General features: G+C 64.7%; 2 protein-coding genes across 7 annotated transcripts in view; one reads left to right on the top strand and one right to left on the bottom strand.

Moving 5' to 3' along the window:
- The first annotated feature begins 32 nt into the window (after positions 1 to 32).
- On the top strand, positions 33 to 6,937 carry OGG1 (8-oxoguanine DNA glycosylase). Its single transcript, XM_073350805.2, has 7 exons — positions 33 to 208; positions 781 to 1,109; positions 4,096 to 4,275; positions 4,482 to 4,660; positions 5,405 to 5,552; positions 5,698 to 5,747; positions 5,901 to 6,937. Exons 1-7 carry the CDS (start codon positions 111 to 113, stop codon positions 6,192 to 6,194), a joined length of 1,278 nt encoding a protein of 425 aa, XP_073206906.1. The 5' UTR covers positions 33 to 110; the 3' UTR covers positions 6,195 to 6,937.
- Positions 6,894 to 19,250, bottom strand: part of CAMK1 (calcium/calmodulin dependent protein kinase I) — a 22,941-nt gene continuing 10,584 nt past the window's right edge. Inside the window, exons 1-11 of one of the 6 annotated variants that reach the window (XM_073350807.1) lie at positions 17,285 to 17,503; positions 17,039 to 17,191; positions 16,147 to 16,221; positions 13,845 to 13,983; positions 11,822 to 11,948; positions 11,418 to 11,493; positions 11,044 to 11,156; positions 10,817 to 10,895; positions 10,476 to 10,563; positions 7,822 to 7,948; positions 6,894 to 7,665 (exon numbers count right to left, since the gene is read on the bottom strand). In XM_073350807.1, coding sequence (XP_073206908.1) covers positions 7,601 to 7,665; positions 7,822 to 7,948; positions 10,476 to 10,563; positions 10,817 to 10,895; positions 11,044 to 11,156; positions 11,418 to 11,493; positions 11,822 to 11,948; positions 13,845 to 13,983; positions 16,147 to 16,221; positions 17,039 to 17,191; positions 17,285 to 17,460 — 1,218 coding nt within the window. In that variant the 5' untranslated portion in view covers positions 17,461 to 17,503 and the 3' untranslated portion in view covers positions 6,894 to 7,600. The other 5 variants (XM_073350806.1, XM_073350809.1, XM_073350808.1 and 2 more) reach the window with 5 other exon arrangements.

Raw genomic sequence — 19,250 nt, forward strand, 5'->3', positions numbered from 1 at the left:
GGGCACGTCCCTGGGGCGGGGCCTGGGCCGCATGCGCCGCGGGGCGGGGCTCGGTGGCCTCGGCTCGCCATAGAGTTGCCGGCGGCAGCCTAGAGCGCCGGGGGGGCGGCATGGGGCGCGGCGGGGGCCCGGCGCTGTGGGGCCACCTGCCCTGCCGGCGCTCGGAGCTGCGGCTGGAGCTGGTGCTGCGCTGTGGCCAGGCCTTCCGGTCAGCTGGGGCGGGGCCCCGGGGCGGGGGGGGCCTGGGGGAGTAGGGGGCCGCTGGGGCGGGGGGAGTCTGGGGGGGGCCTGGGGGAAGGCTGGGGCGGGGGGGGCCCTGGGGGAGTAGGGGAAGGCTGGGGCGGGGGGGCCCTGGGGGGGGCCTGGGGGAGTAGGGATCGGCTGGGGCGGGGGGGCCCTGGGGGAGTAGGGGAAGGCTGGGGCGGGGGGGGCCTGGGGGAGTAGGGGGGCCCTGGGGGAGTAGGGGGCCGCTGGGGCGGGGTCCCGGGGCGGGGGGAGTCTGGGGGGGGCCTGGGGGAAGGCTGGGGCCCTGGGGGAGTAGGGGAAGGCTGGGGCGGGGGGGGCCTGGGGGAAGGCTGGGGCCCTGGGGGGGGCCTGGGGGAGTAGGGAAAGGCTGGGGCGGGGGGGGGCCTGGGGGAGTAGGGGGCCGCTGGGGCGGGGTCCCGGAGCGGGGGGAGTCTGGGGGGGGCCTGGGGGAGTAGGGGAAGGCTGGGGCGGGGGGGGGGCCCTGGCCTAGAGCTGCCACAGCCGCCCCAGCCCTGACCGGCGGGTGTGTGTCAGCTGGAGGGAGAGCAGCGCCGGGCACTGGACCGGGGTCCTGGCGGGCCGCGTGTGGACGCTCAGGCAGACGGAAGAGCGGCTCTGGTACATGGTTCACCAGGAGGAGGAGGAAGGCAGCCGCGCAGAGGCCACGGGGCAGGAGCTGCTGCCCAGGGGAAGCGACCCGGGGAGCTGGCAGCCTGAGGCCCCTGCCAGGGCGGCTCCGGGCGGCTGTGATGCCCAGCAGATCCTCCGTGACTACTTCCAGCTGGACGTAGGCCTGGCCGGGCTGTACGAGGCCTGGGGCGCAATGGACCCGCACTTCCGGAAAGTGGCTGCCAATTTCCCAGGTATATTGGGGGCCAGAGCCAAGGGCTGAGCTGGGGGAACGCGCACGTGTCGTGTCTCGCCTGGCAGGCTGGCTGGGAGGGCGCGATGTCTCGCTGGGACTTCCGTCTGGCCAGTGCTCTGCACGTCCGGCCAGCAGGGCTTTTCGCTGGGGGCCTGGCCTGGCCGAGCTCCAGCGCCCTGACCCCGAAGGGCAGACACTGGCTACCTTGAGCTAAGGGCAGGAGCCTTCTTCCGTTGACCAAGCTGCACCTGGGCCGGGGCTGCTTGGTCAGCACGGCTCCCGCTCGCTGAGCCCTGAGCGATGCCATGGCCAAGGGCGGCTCCTCTCCTCTGCTGCCTGGTCTGTGTGTGGTAGCCCTGCTGGGCCTCGCCCCAGCCGGGGCCCTCGCCGTATGCTTGCCGGCTCCTGACTGGTTCGTGGCTCTTCCCAGCTGTTCTGCTCTGCTCAGGGCTGAGTGGGCTTCTCCTAGGGCGGTGTCTGGGTGCCGCCCCTCCAGCAGGGGCTTGGCACACTTCCTCACCACCTGCTTCTCCCATGTCACACTCTGCTGAGCCACCCCAGCCCAGGGGCTCTGTCTGAGGGGCGCCCAGGAGCACGTCGCTGGTGGTGTACCTGGTGGGCTCTGGGTCAGTTTCCCAGGTAGTAAGACCAGGCCTAAGCTCCTGGGGGCCTTTCTTGCCAATCCCATAGGTCCTGATCCTTTCCAGTCTCCCTGCTTCCCAGGACACTGTTCCCTGTCTGTGGGGGCCTGTGCTCCTTGGCCCTCAATGTCCAACTTGCCAGTTGGCTGAGGTAAAGCATGTTTTGTGTGAATGGGCCCAGCTGGCCGCGCGCCTGCTTGTCTCAGCAGATTTACCCCTCCCTCCATCTGTGGTCAGCAGGGATTGCCGATTTCCTGCCAGAGGAGCGATGAACATGCTGAACTGCATCTGGCTCTCACTGATTCCTGTGGAGCCCCACTAGAAACGCCCCCATTCGATGGTGGCCCCCATGGACATCTGCTCTGGGAGTGCTGGCAGTTAGCCAGGGCTTACCCCACTTGATATGTATCTTATTGAGATGGTACAGGGCAAATGTTTGAAACAGACAAAGCTACGGCAAACACCTTACAAAAGTTACGACAGTTACGTTTATCAGTCAAACGTGGAAGCTCCTGAAAGAATGACATGTGCCGTGTGTCCCAAACACCGTGGGGCTGGCATTGATAATATTCCCACCCTTTAATTGCTTGTTAGCTGAATCCTGTATCAGCTTTTCCATTATTTTGCCCAGGGTTGATGTCAGGCAGATTGGCCTCTAGTTAGCAGGATATCCCGCTTGCCCTTTTTGAATATTGGCCTGACCGTAGCACTCGTCTTGTCTTCTGGAATTTCCCAGCTCGTCCAAGATTTATTTAAAAGTAACATCAGTAGCCCAGAGATCTCAGTCAGCTCTTTTACGACTCTTAAGTGCCAATTTTCTAGACTTACTGATTTAAACAAGTTTGTCCCTAATAGATGTTGTTTAACATCCTTCTTAAGTTACTAATGGACTGGAAAGTACTTCATCATCCTCACGTGACGTGATATGCTTCTTTCCAAACACAGAACAGTTATATTTACTGAACACTTCTGCCTTTTCTGCATCATTACCAGTTTTACCATCTCTGTCTAGCAAGGGCTTATACTATTGGTTTTCTTTCTTTTATTCATAATATACTTAAAAACTCCTTATTATTGCCAGCCATGGATTTTTCCCTGGTTTCTTTAGCTTCCCTTATTTTCTACATTTCATAACTTTACATTATAGAAATTGCCGTCTTTCCCCATGTTTCTCATTTGTTTATTGTTTTTTTATTTCTAGTTGCTGCCTTGACTTCCCCACTGAACCGCGAAGCCCTTCTAGCCACAGCTGCCCTTTCTTAGCTGTAGAATCATGGCATTTTGGCCCCCTGATAAACTCTTCTTAAAGAACTCCCAATTTGTTACAGTTTTTCAGTCAACATTTTTCCTTCTGATCTATTTCACTCATAGTCTTCCTCAGTTGTGGGGCCTCAGCTGTTCGAAAGCACCAGCTCCCCAGTGTGGTTCTCCCACCACCTTCTTTCCTCTCCCTTGGGGCATGTCACAGTGAGTTAGCATTGCTTTGGGCAGCTGTGTGCCTCCCCTACCCCAGTGCCGATTGCCCTGGGTGTCTGGCTGCCTTGGCTCACTCAAGGTTCTCAGAATAGTCGGGGGGAAACAAATGGGCACCGCATGTCGCACAGATAAACCAGCTCATGCATTTCCCCCAGATCCGTGTGAGCCTGGCAGGAGCCTGCTTGCCGCAGGGCTGAGAACTGGGCAAGTCCCTGCCTCTGTCTCCCGTCCCTCGGCTTGGAGCAGTAGGGACAAGCAGCTCTGTTGGCGTGTGCTCTGCAGGGGGGACATTGTCAGCCCGCCCAGGTCAGTGTAGCGTTCCTGCTGACAGAGGCGCGTCACCATGTGCTACCGGAGTGGTGTACCAGCCGCCCTGCTGCTTGGGCCCATTGCAAGGGGGGAGCTCTCGGAGGGGCAAAGAGTGGGGCAGCGGGGCGGTGCTGCTCCAGGGGCCTGTGCAGGGTTGGGTGCTCAGCGGGGTGGGACACACGGGCAGGAGGTTCTGGCGTGGCATACAGTCGCATCTCTCGGCTCAGCTGGTCCTTGTAAAGGCCAGAGGCGGAGGGAGGAGATGCGTGGTGGCCGGTCTGGGGCCGTGTGGAGCCCTGGCTGTGCCCTATGCCCCGCGGAGTGCTGGTCCTGTGGCTCGGGTGAATCTTGGCTCCTGCCTGGTGCCTGTGGCTGGGGAGAGGAGCTGGGCTGGGGCCTGCCCAGGCTGGTGTAGTCACAGGCTGCGGGCACCTGAGTCCTGCTGGGTGTTTGGCGCTGGCCGCAGGGAGGGGTGGTGACTATGAGGGCTTTGCGTGGGGCTGCCATGTGGAGGCCAGGCAGCACCTTCCCTGTCTGAGGCTGCCCTCTGGCCTGCAGGCGTCCGCGTGCTGCGCCAGGACCCCGTCGAGTGCCTCTTCTCCTTCCTCTGCACCACCAACAACCACCTGGCGCGCATCACGGGCATGATCGAGCGCCTCTGCCGGGCCTTCGGGCGCCATCTCTGCCAGCTGGACGCGGAGCCGTACCACGCCTTCCCCTCGCTGCAGGCCCTGGCCGGTGAGTGTGTCCGGCCCCCTCCGGCCCCCCAACCTGCCGGCCGGCAGCCCCACCCCCTCCTGCCCCCCCAGCCAGCTGGCCGGCAGCCCCCTGCCCGCCCCTTCCTGTTCCCCCCCAGCCAGCAGCCCTGTGCCCCTCCACCCCCCTCCCACCCCCGGCTGCCAGCCCAGCACCCACCCTGTGGCTGACCTGCTGTTCTGGTGCAGGGGTTGACGCTGAGCGCCGGCTCCGGGCTCTGGGCTTTGGCTACCGGGCAAAGTTTGTGAGCCAGAGCGCCCAGGCTGTGCTGAGGCAGTTTGGGGCCGAGGGGTTGCACCAGCTGCGCAGCACCCCCTACCCGGAAGCCAGGAGGCTGCTCTGCGCCCTGCCCGGCGTGGGGGCCAAGGTGAGTGCTGGGGCCCCAGGGGAGGCTCCTTTCACCTCAGCCGCCAGGCGCTGGGCCGGGGAACAGGGCCCCATCCTGCAGCATGCTGAGAGCTGGGGGGGCCACAGGGGACGTGTATGGCAGGAGCAGTTCAATCTGGGGGGTGCTGATGGCTGGGGGAGGGGGGCGCTGATGGCAGGGGGGCAGGTGGGGGGCCGAGGGAGCTGATGGGGGGCAGGTGGGGACGGGAGGGAGCTGATGGATGGAGGTGGGGGACAGATAGGGGGTGCAGGGAGCAGAAGGAGCTGATGGCTGGGGGAGGGGGGCAGATGGGGATGGAGGGAGCTGATGGGGGGTGGGGGGCAGGCAGGCGGTGGAGGGAGCTGATGACAGGGGGTGGAGGGAGCTGATGGCTGGAGATGGGGGGCAGAAGGAGCTGATGGCTGGAGGTGGGGGGTGGATGGGGTGGGAGGAGCTGATGGCTGGGGGGCGGACGGAGTTCATGGCTGGGAACGGGGTGGAGAGAGCTGATGGCTGGAGGTGGGGGGCGGACAGTGGGAGCTGATGGCTGGGGGAGCTGGGGGTGAACGGGAGGTGGGGGGAGGCGGAGGGAGCTGATGGCTGGAGGCGGGGGGGTGGATGGGAGGCAGGGGGAGCTGATGGCTGGGGGGAGCTGGAGGCGGGGGGCGGACAGAAGGCGGGGGGGAGCTGAGGGCTGGAGGCAGGGCCTTACCCTTCTCCCCCCCCCCGCCCCCCCGGAGGCAGGTGGCGGACTGCGTGTGCCTGATGGCGCTAGACAAGACGGAGGCCGTGCCCGTGGACACCCACGTGTGGCAGATCGCCCGGCGGGACTACGGCCTGGAGCTGGGCTCAGGCGCCCGGAGTGTGACGATGCGCGTGCACAGTGAGCTTGGTGAGTGCCGGGGGGGTCGCGCTGGCCCCCTCCCTGGGGAGCAGCTCAGCAAGGAGACGGGTCCCAGGGCGCAGATTGGCAGGGAGGCCACGTGGCCCCAGAGGCTGCTCCCCCGCCCGCCCTCACTGGAGCTTTCTCTCCTCAGGAGACTTTTTCCGGAGGCTCTGGGGATCCCATGCAGGCTGGGCGCAGGCGGTGAGTAGTGCCCAGGGCATGTCCCCAGAGGGGCCCCCCCACAGACATGGGACTGGCCTGCGGAGCGGGGCAGCCCACAAGGCCAGATCCCCCTTCCCACGGCTAAGCGTGTCCTCCCCACCCCCAAACTCCCCATCTCTCCCTGTCTCACAGGTTCTCTTCTGTGCCGATTTAAAGATGTTCCGGCAGAACCCTGGCACAAGCGTCGGGGCAAGGGGGGGCCCATCCCCAACAGCGGCTTCTCTGTCCTGTTGCAGACCCACCCCTGCCCTGGACGCAGGGGGGCAGGACTCGACTTCGCCTGCGGCCACAGGGACTCTGTACACAGAAGCAGCTCCAGCCACTTGTGCCCTGACTGGCAAATTCCACCGTGGGGCCAGCCGGAAGCGGCCCCGTGGGGAAAAGTGCCGCACCAACCCCAGCCCCTCCCCACAGGGGGTGCTGTAGGGGGAGCTCCGGCTGCAGCTTTGCTGGGGAGGGCTGCCCCTGCTGCTGGTGCCACCGGCCCTGGGGGAAGGGGGCGATGACAAACCCGGGGGGCGGCCTGGCTGTGTGGACAGGGTCTGTAACGCCGATTATCAGCATCCAAAGCGGTTGGAGGGGAAACTGGGGTGGGGGCTCAGTGCGAACTCAGCGCCGTGGGTATGGCACCCACCAGGGCAAAGGGCCAGTCCTGGCTCAGCCCAGCGCCCCAAGGCACAAGCCAGGCGGAGGCTCCTGGAGCGGGGGGAAGAGCCCATGCGAGCCAGCACAAGCCAAGGCTGGGCCCTAACCCCGGTGCCCAGGCTCTAGACCGGCTGCAGCCGGGGGGGCTGCCCAGAGCTGCCGGGACTGGTACTGGGGGCTGCAATCTGCCAGCCTGCAGCGTGGGACCCGGGTGCTGCGAGCAACCCCTAGCATGGGGGGAGGGGGCATTTACCCTGCTGGGTCTGCCAAGCGTTCCCCAGTGCACTCAGCAGGTGACATGGATTCACCCTCTCCCCTCGGGTCCCCCCTGACTGGTGTCACAGGCTGGGGGGCTTGGGGCATTGACCCAGCACAGCCTTGCCTTGGCCCAGCCATGGTGCGAGTGGATGGAGGGGGACTCTGCCCCCCTCGCGTCTCCCCTCCACGGAGCCAGGGCCCCAGTGAGCAAAGCTGCCGGGCTGCATTCACTGCTTTCCTTTAATACAAGCGTCAATGTAGAAACAGCCTTGTGTGGAAATTCTGCTTGAACATGCGGGAAGGGGCTGGGGACACAGGTGTCGGGGGCAGGAATGGCGGCTGCAGCTAGGTGAACCAGGCCCCTTGTTCCACAGCAAAGGCCAGCCACAGCCTCACCCACTCACCCTGCAGCTTGGCTGCACCAAGCCCTCCCCTCCCCACCCCCTCAGCAGAGCTAGGCAAGTAGCCTGCTCAGGGCCCCTTGTTGGGGGTCCAGCCAGAGTGCGAGCCCCAGCTCTACCAGCTCCCTACAGCGGAGAGGGAGGGAAGGGAGCTGCAGGGGCGTGAGCAAGTACATGCAAGACCCAGCACGTTAGGGGGTCAGTGTGCCTGGCCCAGGTGCGGCCCCCAGGGAGGCTGGGCCCTGGCTCTGCCCCAGGGGAGATGGTAGGCTCCTAGCCTGGACCCTGCAGCAGGGGCATCCGTGCCTCAAGCGCGAGCTGCGGTTGCCGTCTCCCGCGGAGGCTCTGGCCCGGGACATCTCTCTGTGGTGCCCTGCCAGGGCTGCAGCCTGCGTCCACTCACCCGGCTTGGATCATGGCAGCTGCAGCAATGAGATGCCAGCGCCACCACCCACCCCGGGCAGGTCATCCCCAAGTTCGGAGCCCAGCCTGCCAGGGCCCCACGGGGCAGGGCCATGCTGGGTGCTGTCAGTCCTGGGGTGGGCCGTGAGAGCTGGGCTCCAGCGACCTGTCGCAGCCCCTGGAGTCTGACCCTGCCGGGAGAGAAGAGGCAATCAGACGCCGCATTCCTGCCTGGGGGCTCGGCTCAGCCTGGCATAGGGAATATGGGCAGGGAGGGCCTGGACAGGGGATGTAGCCCTAGCCAACAGGACCCCCCCAGTTCAATGTTCCCCGGCCTGGAGACTCACCGTTGCTGGCGGCAGCCTCCAGCAGGTCGCAGGGGCTGGGTGGAGTGGTCTGCCCGGGGCCTTCCTGGCTGGTTCCAAGCTGCAGCTTCCTCATGTGTCTCACCACGGCGGTGGCATTGAACGCTTGCTGCACCAGGACAGGGGGCTGTGAAGGGGTGCCGCTAATGGGGACTGGCTCCCACGCCAGCCCCAGAGCAGCAAACGCACATGAGCAGGGCCCTACTAAATTCATGGCCATGAAAAACACGTCGCGGACTGTGAAATCGGGTCTTTTGTGTCCTTTTACCCTCTACGGTACAGATTTCATGGGGGAGACCCAAAAGGGAGGTGGGGGGGCGTCACAAGGTTATTTTAGGGGGTTGTGGTAGAGCCACCCTTAATTCTGCTCTGCCTTCAGAGAGCCGTGGCTGCTGAGGGAGGGCCCGGCTCTGTCGGCAGCAGGGGCGTAGTGAGGGGGCGATGCCGGCCCGTGCCCTCCCCCCCTTCAGCACTGCCGCCCTCAGCGCAGGGCTCCCGGCCAGCAGCCCTCGCTCCCCAGCAGCGCGGACATAGGGGTAGCTCTACCCCAGAAATCCCCCGCCCCTCCACGACTCCCTTTTGGGTCAAGACCCCGACAATCACAGCGCTCTGACCTTCCAGATTTAAATAGCGGAAATCGACAATTTTTAAAATCCTATGACTGAAATTGACCCAAACACAGAATGAATTTGGTAGGGCCCTGTACATGAGACAGCTGGCGCCCCCTGCCAGGAGAGCCCCAAGCTCCCCCCACAGCCAGCGTCCCGTCCCGCCCCCCCACGGCGCCCCCTGCCGGGAGAGCCCCGAGCTCCCCCCACAGCCAGCGCCCCGCCCCGCCCCCCTGCCGGGAGAGCCCCAAGCTCCCCCCACAGCCAGCGTCCCGTCCTGCCCCCCACGGCGCCCCCTGCCGGGAGAGCCCCGAGCTCCCCCCACAGCCAGCGCCCGGCCCCCCACGGTGCCCCCTGCCGGGAGAGCCCCGAGCTCCCCCCACAGCCAGCGCCCCGCCCCCCACGGTGCCCCCTGCCGGGAGAGCCCCAAGCTCCCCCTACAGCCAGCGTCCTGTCTTGCCCCCCACGGCGCCCCTTGCTGGGAGAGCCCCGAGCTCCCCCCACAGCCAGCGCCCCGCCCCGCCCCCCTGCCGGGAGAGCCCCAACCTCCCCCCACAGCCAGCGTCCCGTCCTGCCCCCCACGGCGCCCCCTGCCGGGAGAGCCCCGAGCTCCCCCACAGCCAGCGCCCCGCCCTGCCGGGAGAGCCCCGAGCTCCCCCCACAGCCAGCATCCTGTCCTGCCCCCCACGGCGCCCCCTGCCGGGAGAGCCCCGAGCTCCCCCCACAGCCAGCGCCCGGCCCCCCACGGCGCCCCCTGCCGGGAGAGCCCCGAGCTCCCCCCACAGCCAGCGCCCCGCCCCCCACGGCGCCCCCTGCCGGGAGAGCCCAGAGCTCCCCCCACAGCCAGTGCCCCGCCCCCCACGGCGCCCCCTGCCGGGAGAGCCCAGAGCTCCCCCCACAGCCAGTGCCCCGCCCCCCACGGCGCCCCCTGCCGGGAGAGCCCCAAGCTCCCCCCACAGCCAGCGTCCCGTCCCGCCCCCCACGGCGCCCCCTGCCGGGAGAGCCCCGAGCTCCCCCCACAGCCAGCGTCCCGTCCCGCCCCCCACGGCGCCCCCTGCCGGGAGAGCCCCGAGCTCCCCCCACAGCCAGCGTCCCGTCCCGCCCCCCCACGGCGCCCCCTGCCGGGAGAGCCCCGAGCTCCCCCCACAGCCAGCGCCCCGCCCCGCCCCCCTGCCGGGAGAGCCCCAAGCTCCCCCCACAGCCAGCGTCCCGTCCTGCCCCCCACGGCGCCCCCTGCCGGGAGAGCCCCGAGCTCCCCCCACAGCCAGTGCCCGGCCCCCCACGGTGCCCCCTGCCGGGAGAGCCCCGAGCTCCCCCCACAGCCAGCGCCCCGCCCCCCACGGTGCCCCCTGCCGGGAGAGCCCCAAGCTCCCCCTACAGCCAGCGTCCTGTCTTGCCCCCCACGGCGCCCCCTGCCGGGAGAGCCCCGAGCTCCCCCCACAGCCAGCGCCCGGCCCCCCACGGCGCCCCCTGCCGGGAGAGCCCCGAGCTCCCCCCACAGCCAGCGCCCCGCCCCGCCCCCCTGCCGGGAGAGCCCCAACCTCCCCCCACAGCCAGCGTCCCGTCCTGCCCCCCACGGCGCCCCCTGCCGGGAGAGCCCCGAGCTCCCCCCACAGCCAGCGCCCCGCCCTGCCGGGAGAGCCCCGAGCTCCCCCCACAGCCAGCATCCTGTCCTGCCCCCCACGGCGCCCCCTGCCGGGAGAGCCCCGAGCTCCCCCCACAGCCAGCGCCCGGCCCCCCACGGCGCCCCCTGCCGGGAGAGCCCCGAGCTCCCCCCACAGCCAGCGCCCCGCCCCGCCCCCCACGGCGCCCCCTGCCGGGAGAGCCCCGAGCTCCCCCCACAGCCAGCGCCCCGCCCCGCCCCCCTGCCGGGAGAGCCCCGAGCTCCCCCCACAGCCAGCGCCCCGCCCCGCCCCCCACGGCGCCCCCTGCCGGGAGAGGCCAGGGCTGGAGTTGGGAGTGGCCAGGGTGCGGGTGGGGATGGTGATGGCGTAGCTGTGGGTTGCTGGGTGGGGGGAGGGCACTCACTTTCCACTTGCTCTTGGCGAAGTTCTTTCTGATCTGTTCACTGACGGACTGGTGGATGTTCTTGTCCAGCGCAGTGTCCCCGGCGATCCTGAGATGGGCAAGAGGTGGGGTGGGAGTTGGTGCCCAGGGTGGCAGGGTCCCGGCAGCTACCCCCTCCCGCTCACACACACACTGCTTAAAGGGCAGGCCCATGAAGGCTGGGGCAGAGCAACCCAGCAGTGACCGAGCCCCTGGAGCAGCTGGCTGAGGAGGGACAGTCCCTGTCCTACGCCAGGGACACCATTGGGTGGGGTAGTTTGTCAAAGGGGATCCCTGGGGGGGACAAGGGATGGGCCTCTTACCAGGGGTGCCGCAGGGCCTGCTCACATGTGAAGCGCTTGCTGGGATCCTTCTCCATTAAGTGCTGGATGAAATCTTTGGCTAGAACCAAAGAGAACAAACACCCATCATGGCACCTGCCGGGCCCTGCCCATCCCGCCTCTTCTGCACCTCCCGCCCCATGTCACCACTGGCCCCTGCCCACACTCACTGCAGCCCATGGGGGAAGCAGAACCCAAGCCCCGCGCACCTGACTCGGAGATGTCGTCCCAGTAGGGCGAGTCGAATTCGTACTCAGCCCGCAAGATCTGCTCAAAGAGTTTCGCATCATTCTCGTCATAGAAGGGGGGGTAACCACACAGCCTGGGGGGGAGAGAGAGATCACTGCTGGGGGGGGGAACTGCACAGTCTGGGGGGGGATGAGATCACTGCTCAGGGGAAAGTGAGAGATGGGGGGAGACCCGCACAATGGGGGGGGGAGAAATCACAGCTCGGGGGTAACTGCACAGCCTGGGGGGGAATCACAGGAGGGATCCAGGTAATGTACCCACCCAGTTCAGGGGGATTCCCCCCAGATCCCTGCGCCACCCACACCGCCCCCCCCCACAGCCCCGCAGTACCTACAGGATGTAGGCGATGACACCAATGGACCAGCAATCCACAGCCTTGCTGTAGGGCTTCTGGGCCAGCACCTCCGGGGCTGGGGGAGAGGGGGGCAGCTGTGAGGATGGGGCTTAGTCTCCTTCGAGAGAGTTAATTACACGATACCCCCCGACAGGGAATCCCAGAGGGGGCAGAACCCCCTGCCAGGAAACCCCAACATGGGGCAGAACCCCCCTCCCCCTGGCCTCCGACAGGGAACCCCAATACGGGGCAGAACCCCCCCGACAGGAAACCCCAAACGCAGGGCAGAACTCCGCCCCTCCCCCGACAGGAAACCCTAACCTGGCACAGAAGCCCCCTCCCAGGAAAGCCAAGGTTGGGTGGGGTGGGGCACCCTCCCGTCCCCCATACCCGGCATCACTCACCCACATAGCCGGGGGTCCCGCAGGCCGTGGACATGACGCTGCCAGAGCCCTCAATCTTTGACAGCCCGAAGTCGCTGATCATGATCTTGGAGTCTGGGTCCGGGCTGTAATAGAGCAGATTCTCGGGCTGCACCGAGCCAGTGGGTCAGCCAGGCCCTGGCTGGCTCCAGCTCCCCAGCCACATACGGCCCCCCACGCAACAGGGCATCCTGTGTGCCCCACACCGCATTTCCTGCCTGCCCCCACATCCCGGCCCTGCCCCATGGCTTCTCCTCCTGCCCCTGCCACAATCCCAGCCACCCCCACACCCCAGCCGTGCCACAATCCTAGCCACCCCCACGCCCTGCCCCTGCCCCATGGCATCACTGCCTGACCTGCCATGATCCCAGCTGCCCCCACACCCCAGCCCTGCCCCATGGCCTCACCTCCTGCCCTGGTCCCCTGCCACTATCCCAGCCTGCCCCATTTGTTCCCATCCCTACCAGCCTTCTGACCCCCATTAACCCTGCTCCTAGCCCCCCAGTCTCTTCCCCTCCCCCTGCCTCCCACCTTGGCAGTCGAATCAGCCTGCCCGGGCTCCAGCAGGGGGTGCTGAGTCCCCTGGCCAGCAGTGCCGTGCCCAGGCTGCGGGAGGAATATGGCAGGGGCCTGGCACTCGGGCGCGCTGGGGCCGGGGAAGAGGCAGGTGCTGTCCAGGCACAGGGAGGGCGTCTGAGGGGCTGGAGCACTCAGTGCAAATAGGAGCTTTGGAGAATTCACAGACACTCCATCTCACAGACACACGAGACCAAAACTCTTCTGCGGCTCAGAACACAGCACACTTGGGCCAGGCTCCAGAGACCGGGCAGAGCCCCCTTGGCCCCGGAGCACAAGGCTGCGTAACTTCCCATCCCAGCACCCAGGCATGGGACTGCTAGAGCTGCGTGAGGCATTTCCAACCCTAGGCAAACAGCATCTGCTCCTCTCAGCTCATTCTCGGTAGCGGCTGGGCTGGGAAGGGTCCTGGGCTAGGTGCAGCCTGGCAAAGTTACACGCCGGAGCACTGGGCCACCTTCCTGATCAGCGTAGCTCCCTGCACCACCTGGAGCCCAAACCAGCCTCGTGAGCTCTGAGCCCTGCCCACCCCCTGGGAGACGAATCGGCTGCTGCTTGCCCATGGCTGGCACCTCTGGCATCTGCAGAGAAACCAACATGCCCTGCAGGGCACCCCGGGACAAACGCAAGCCAGGGTATTTCAGAAAGTCCAGATTGAAGAGAAGGGCCCAGGATCCCTGTGAAGGCAGCTCCACGCACCCTTGTGCTGTATGGAAATGGCTACAGGCAACTGCCATAAAACTCTTCCGCAGCGGCCCCTGCCCTGTTCTACCGGGCAGCAGAGACACAACCTCCGAAACCAGCCGCCCAGCGACTGCCAGCAGATCCCAGGTCCCAGGGGCTCCTGGCCCGCCAGCCAGCTCCTCTCCGCAGGTCTTTGGGCCGCCCTCGACCACAGCAGCAAACACCGCTCCGGACCCGAGCTTCCGAGCGAGCGTGGGGCCAACAACCCAGCCACTGGGAAGTAAGTAACTCAGCTGCCAGCAGAGCCAGGGCACCCACAGACACCTCCCTGCAGGACACAGCAGAGCCCAGGTGACTCCCCGGACACAGCTAGGGGCCAAGCAGCATGAGGCAAATCCAGCAGCCACCCCCAGGGACCGTGCAGTAGCACGGCACACACAGCTGGAACACGAGGCATGGTCAGAAAGAGCCTCACTCAACCCGCACAGAGACTGGGGAGACTCCTCTGTGCCCACCCCGGTGGAGAAAGGCAGAGCTGGTGCCGGGCATGGATGGCAATCAGATCAGAGCTCTCAGGCAACCCTGGCCTGAGGCTCAGCCTGCCCCAGAACAGGCTCCAGGAGACAGGCCTTCAGTGACGCCTTGGCAGACCTGGTGCAGGCACTTGCCAGTGACGCTTCGGTGATTCAACCGCCGTGTTTAGCGGTGCCACACGGGCAGGGCCCCTCCCCAGATGCTGGCTCACCTTCAGGTCCCGGTGCACAATGCCCATGTCGTGCAGGTACCTCACAGCGTCCAGGATCTGCCGGATCAGCTGGCTGGCGTCTCGCTCCGTGTAGAAACCCTTCTCCACAATCCGATCAAAGAGCTCCCCACCCGAGACCCTGCAGGTGGAGGGGAGAGCTCCGGGTTAGCCCCCACTCCGTGAGACGTGCATGTGTCAGGGACTAACCCCCTGCCCACCAATGGTGGGACGTGCCAGTGAAATCCTTGCTGATCTTAAACACAAAACAGAAGCTTACAAGAAGTGGAAGCCTGGAGAAATGACCAGGGAGGAGTATAAAAATATTGCTCGGGCATGCAGGAATGAAATCAGGAAGGCCAAATCGCACCTGGAGTTGCAGCTAGCAAGAGATGTTAAAAGTAACAAGAAGGGTTTCTTCAGGTATGTTAACAACAAGAAGAAAGTCAAGGAAAGTGTGGGCGCCTTACTGAATGAGGGAGGCAACCTAGTGACAGAGGATGTGGAAAAGCTAATGTACTCAATGCTTTTTTTGCCTCTGTCTTCACGAACAAGGTCAGCTCCCAGACTACTGCGCTGGGCAGCACAGCATGGGGAGGAGGTGACCAGCCCTTTGTGGAGAAAGAAGTGGTTCGGGACTATTTAGAAAAGCTGGACGAGCACAAGTCCGTGGGGCCGGATGCATTGCATCCGAGAGTGCTAAAGGAGTTGGCGAATATGATTGCAGAGCCATTGGCCATTATCTTTGAAAACTCATGGCGATCGGGGGAAGTCCCAGATGACTGGAAAAAGGCTAATGTAGTGCCCATCTTTAAAAAAGGGAAGAAGGAGGATCCTGGGAACTACAGGCCAGTCAGCCTCACCTCAGTCCTTGGAAAAATCATGGAGCAGGTCCTCAAGGAATCAATTCTGAAGCCCTTACACGAGAGGAAAGTGATCAGGAACAGTCAGCATGGATTCACCAAGGGAAGGTCATGCCTGACTAATCTAATCGCCTTCTATGATGAGATTACTGGTTCTGTGGATGAAGGGAAAGCAGTGGACGTGATATACCTCGACTTTAGCAAAGCTTTTGACACAGTCTCCCACAGTATTCTTGCCAGCAAGTTAAAGAAGTATGGGATGGATGAATGGACTATAAGGTGGACAGAAAGCTGGCTAGATAGTTGGGCTCAACGGTTAGTGATCAATGGCTCCATGTCTAGTTGGCAGCCAGTATCAAGCGGAGTGCCCCAGGGGTCGGTCCTCGGGCCGGTTTTGTTCAATATCTTCATTAATGATCTGGAGGATAGCATGGATTGCACCCTCAGCAAGTTTGCAGATGACACTAAACTGGGAGGAGAGGTAGATACACTGGAGGGTAGGGATAGGATACAGAGGGACCTAGACAAATTAGAGGACTGGGCCAAAGGAAATGTGATGAGGTTCAACAAGGACAAGCGCAGAGTCCTGCACTTAGGATGGAAGAATCCCATGCACCGCTACAGACTAGGGGCCGAATGGCTAGGCAGCAGTTCTGCAGAAAAGGACCTACGGGTGACAGTGGACGAGAAGCTGGATATGAGTCAGCAGTGTGCCCTTGTTGCCAAGAAGGCCAATGGCATTTTGGGATGTATAAGTAGGGGCATTGCCAGCAGATCGAGGGATGTGATCGTTCCCCTCTATTCGACACTGGTGAGGCCTCATCTGGAGTACTGTGTTCAGTTTTGGGCCCCACACTACAAGAAGGATGTGGAAAAATTGGAGAGAGTCCAGCGAAGGGCAGCAAAAATGATTAGGGGTCTGGAACACATGAGTTATGAGGAGAGGCTGAGGGAACTGGGATTGTTTAGTCTGCGGAAGAGAAGAATGAGGGGGGATTTGATAGCTGCTTTCAACTACCTGAGAGGCTGTTCCAGAGAGGATGGCTCTAGACTATTCTCAGTGGTGGAAGAGGACAGGACAAGGAGTAATGGTCTCAAGTTGCAGTGGGGGAGGTTTAGGTTGGATATTAGGAAAAACTTTTTCACTAGGAGGGTGGTGAAACACTGGAATGCGTTACCTAGGGAGGTGGTAGAATCTCCTTCCTTAGAGGTTTTTAAGGTCAGGCTTGACAAAGCCCTGGCTGGGATGATTTAGTTGGGGATTGGCCCTGCTCTGGGCAGGGGGATGGACTAGGTGACCTCCTGAGGTCCCTTCCCACCCTGAGATTCTATGATTCTTTGTGTCTGTCAGGGACTAGCCCCCGCCCCAGCTGCCTCCAGCACCAACACAAGCATGTCCCCTCCCCCCTCTGCCAGGCAGGGAGCCCCATTCCCCCACTCACAGCTGCATGATGAGGTAGAGGTGACCCCCACTCTCGTAAATGTCATCCAAAGCCACAATGTTGGGGTGCTTGATCCTGAGAGAAAGATGGGGAAACGGCTTATGACATGGGGGGCTGGAGATAGGGGGCTGAAGACAGGGGGGGGTGCAGATGAGACAGGGGGCTGCAGATGGGTAGGACGTGGGGACGGGGGGGGCCACGGGGCAGATGGGGGGGCCACGGGGAAGTTGGAAATGGGGCAGATGGAGACAGGGGGACCGCAGGGGAGATGGGGGCCGCAGGTGAAGCGATGAAGTGGCCGGCCCTCGTAGGCACCAGGCCCTGCACAGGGTGCTGTTTGCTCCTCCATGGACAGAGGCTTCAGCGGTCACAGGCCAGGCCAGGCAGATGGCTCAGCCTGGCCCTGGGTCCTGCAGCCCAGCCAGGAGTGGGCAGGTGTCCCTAGAGCTGGGGGCACAGCATCCTGGGGCACAGAGCAGCCAGGGGGCCATTCCTGGGCACCACAGGTCTCCTCCCACGGACCAGAGGTGTGGCGCAGGGGTCACCTTTGCTCTCTGCTCAGTCTCGCTCTGCACCCCACCACCCTGAGGCAGTCGCCTGCCCCGCAGGAATGCCCTGGGGTACAAGGCTCCCCAGCCCGGCCTCTGGCGCCAGGGCGCGGGGGCAGGAGGCCACATGGTCAGGACTGTCCTGCCCCAGCTCCTGGGGCCCAGAGGGGCCATGGGCAGCCGTGCCCAAGCGAACGCAGCTCTGCAGGCTGCCGTGCCTAGCAGGGGCGGCCCAGCCCACGCAGCACCAGGCAGCTGGCACTCCCCACTCCTCCTGCAGGCCCTGGGCCCGGCAGCGCCAGCTTGCAGAGGAGTTTCTTTGGCAGACCAGGCCCCATGCTAACCTGCTGCCAGAGGGTCCCCCCGCTGCACTCCCCCGCCCAGCAGCGGGCAGGACCAGGGGTGTCGCAGCCGGGTTTTGGCCAGGCGGGCCGCTCGCCCACGAGTCCCAGGACACGGCCAGGTCAGGCGCGGCAGGGACATCACGAGGCTCCAGCCTGGGGTTATTTTGAGAAAGACTCTGATAAGCGGCCCAGATGCCTGGATGTGGCTGCCCGGAGGGGAGTGGCAGGGCTCTGTGAGTGACCCACCAGAGGAGATTCTCTGGCCCCTCGTGGCACAAGGCGCTGGGCAGGCGGCCGTGCTGGTGCAGACCCGGGGCTGCCCGGCCACAGGCGGAACGGAGCCAGCGTGCAGGAGGGATGGTCACTCTCACGAAGGTGCACGCTCCGAGGACAGGGGTCAGCCAGGCCAGACCTGCGTCCATGGCACATGCAGAGCCCGGCAGCCACGCTGCCCAGGCCGGCAGCACCTACTTGTGCAGGACGGCAATCTCGTTCTCCAGGCTGGTCTCCTTCCCCTCCAGGGCCTTCTTCGCAATGCACTTAATGGCCACCAGCTTCCGGCTCGTCTTCTCCTCGGCCAGCACCACCTCGGAGAAGGCTCCCCTGGGGAGAGAGGGGGGTGAGCTGGGACCAGCCCCGCAGCCATGCCTGGCTCTCCCAGGGCAGGGCTAAGCCGCCAGAGGGCGCTCAGGACCGGGGGGGGCCGGGGGGAGCCCAGGCGTGAGCAGCACAGCTGGCTGCTGTTGGCATGGTGACAGCCGGAAACCCCAGCTAGTTCGAGAAGAAAAGGAGGCCCGGGGGGAGGGAGAGGCCGAGACGCACGGCCGGAGTGCCGGGGGTCACACCCAGGCCTGGACCTGCACAGGGCTTTGGGCTTCCCCCGCCCTCTGCGGCGGGGTCAGGACACGGGGCTGTTGCCGAGGGCCCATCCGGGAGCAGAACGAGCCGTGGGCCCTGGCCGGCGGCTCCCCCAGAAACAGCGGGGGTAGGAGCCCAGCCCCGTGCCCACCCTCGGAGATGCCAAGCTCTGAGCCTCCTCCCCTGCTGCTGTGCCGGGCTGGGGCGTGCTGGGAGCCCAGGCCGGCCCGGCCAGCGCGGGAAGGGGCCTAGCTGGGCTCCATGGCGACTGGCTAGCAGGACGCAAGCAAGCCACAGTGGGCCAGGCAGCACTGCGTCCTTGCCCCCCACTCTGCCCCACCCCCCCACAGGCTGCCTGCAAGGAGCCAGCCCTGATCATTCATCCCCTTCCACTCTGACTGCGAAAGCCCCACCGCTCTCCCCAGGCAGGCCACACCCAGTGCTAGTGCCCTGAGCCAGCCCCCGGCCAGGAGTCCCTGGATAACCAGTCCCCACGCACCCCCCCAGAGCCAGCTGCACCTCGGCACCAGGCAGGGGTCCCTGGATAACCAGTCCCCGGAAAACCAGTCCCCATGCTCCCTTTGGGTGGCGGTCTCATGGCTTGCCCTGAGCCCCAGCCCGCCCCCCGTCACGGGCCCAGCAGCGAGCTCCCCTGCCAGGTTCAAAAGCAGCAGTAGCAGGTGCCTGTGCCCAGATGGGCTGCCCAAACTGATGCCACACGGCTTGGCTGGGCAGCTGTTTGCACAGGAACATCCTGATCCAGCCCAGGGGCCAGGCCCGAGATAAGGACGGATTGGAGCCGCCCATGGCAGCTGGGAAAGGCCCGGCCAGGGAGCGCATGGAAACCAGCTGCACCGGGCTTGCCCCACCCAAGCCAGTACCAGGCAGTCGCACCACAGACCCCACTGGGCCCTGCAGAGGCTCCGACCCCTGCTCCTCCTAGCCAGGAACAGGGCACTCCGGCGCACAAAGCCAGGCAGCTGGGCCAATGGGGGAGGAGAAGACGGCACCCGGAGGCCCAGATGATGGGCTGGCACCCAGGACGGCGCAGGACTGGTGGTCTCACAGAGCTGCTCCGGTGCTCAGATGGGGGGATTTAGCAGGAATTCCAGGCTCTGCCCGGCCAGGTCTGGCACTCACGCACCATCCATCTGGAGAGGCTGGAGCTTAGGATGACTTGGAAAGGGACAGGTTTCAGAGTAGCAACCGTGTTAGTCTGTATTCGCAAAAAGAAAAGGAGGACTCGTGGCACCTTAGAGACTAACCAATTTATTTGCACATAAGCTTTCGGAGCTACAGCTCACTTCATCGGATGCATACTGTGGAAAATACAGAATGTATTACAACGTAAGGA

Source organism: Lepidochelys kempii, chromosome 7 (assembly GCF_965140285.1).
Source record: "Lepidochelys kempii isolate rLepKem1 chromosome 7, rLepKem1.hap1, whole genome shotgun sequence".
NCBI lineage: Eukaryota > Metazoa > Chordata > Testudines > Cheloniidae > Lepidochelys > Lepidochelys kempii.

Bases quoted from the DNA above. Each gene is read 5' to 3' on its own strand.
- OGG1 (XM_073350805.2), top strand. From the start codon at position 111: ATGGGGCGCGGCGGGGGCCCGGCGCTGTGGGGCCACCTGCCCTGCCGG. The intron at 4,276-4,481 runs GTGAGTGTGTCC...GTTCTGGTGCAG, and splicing joins CTCGCTGCAGGCCCTGGCCG to GGGTTGACGCTGAGCGCCGG. The intron at 5,553-5,697 runs GTGAGTGCCGGG...TTCTCTCCTCAG, and splicing joins GCGCGTGCACAGTGAGCTTG to GAGACTTTTTCCGGAGGCTC.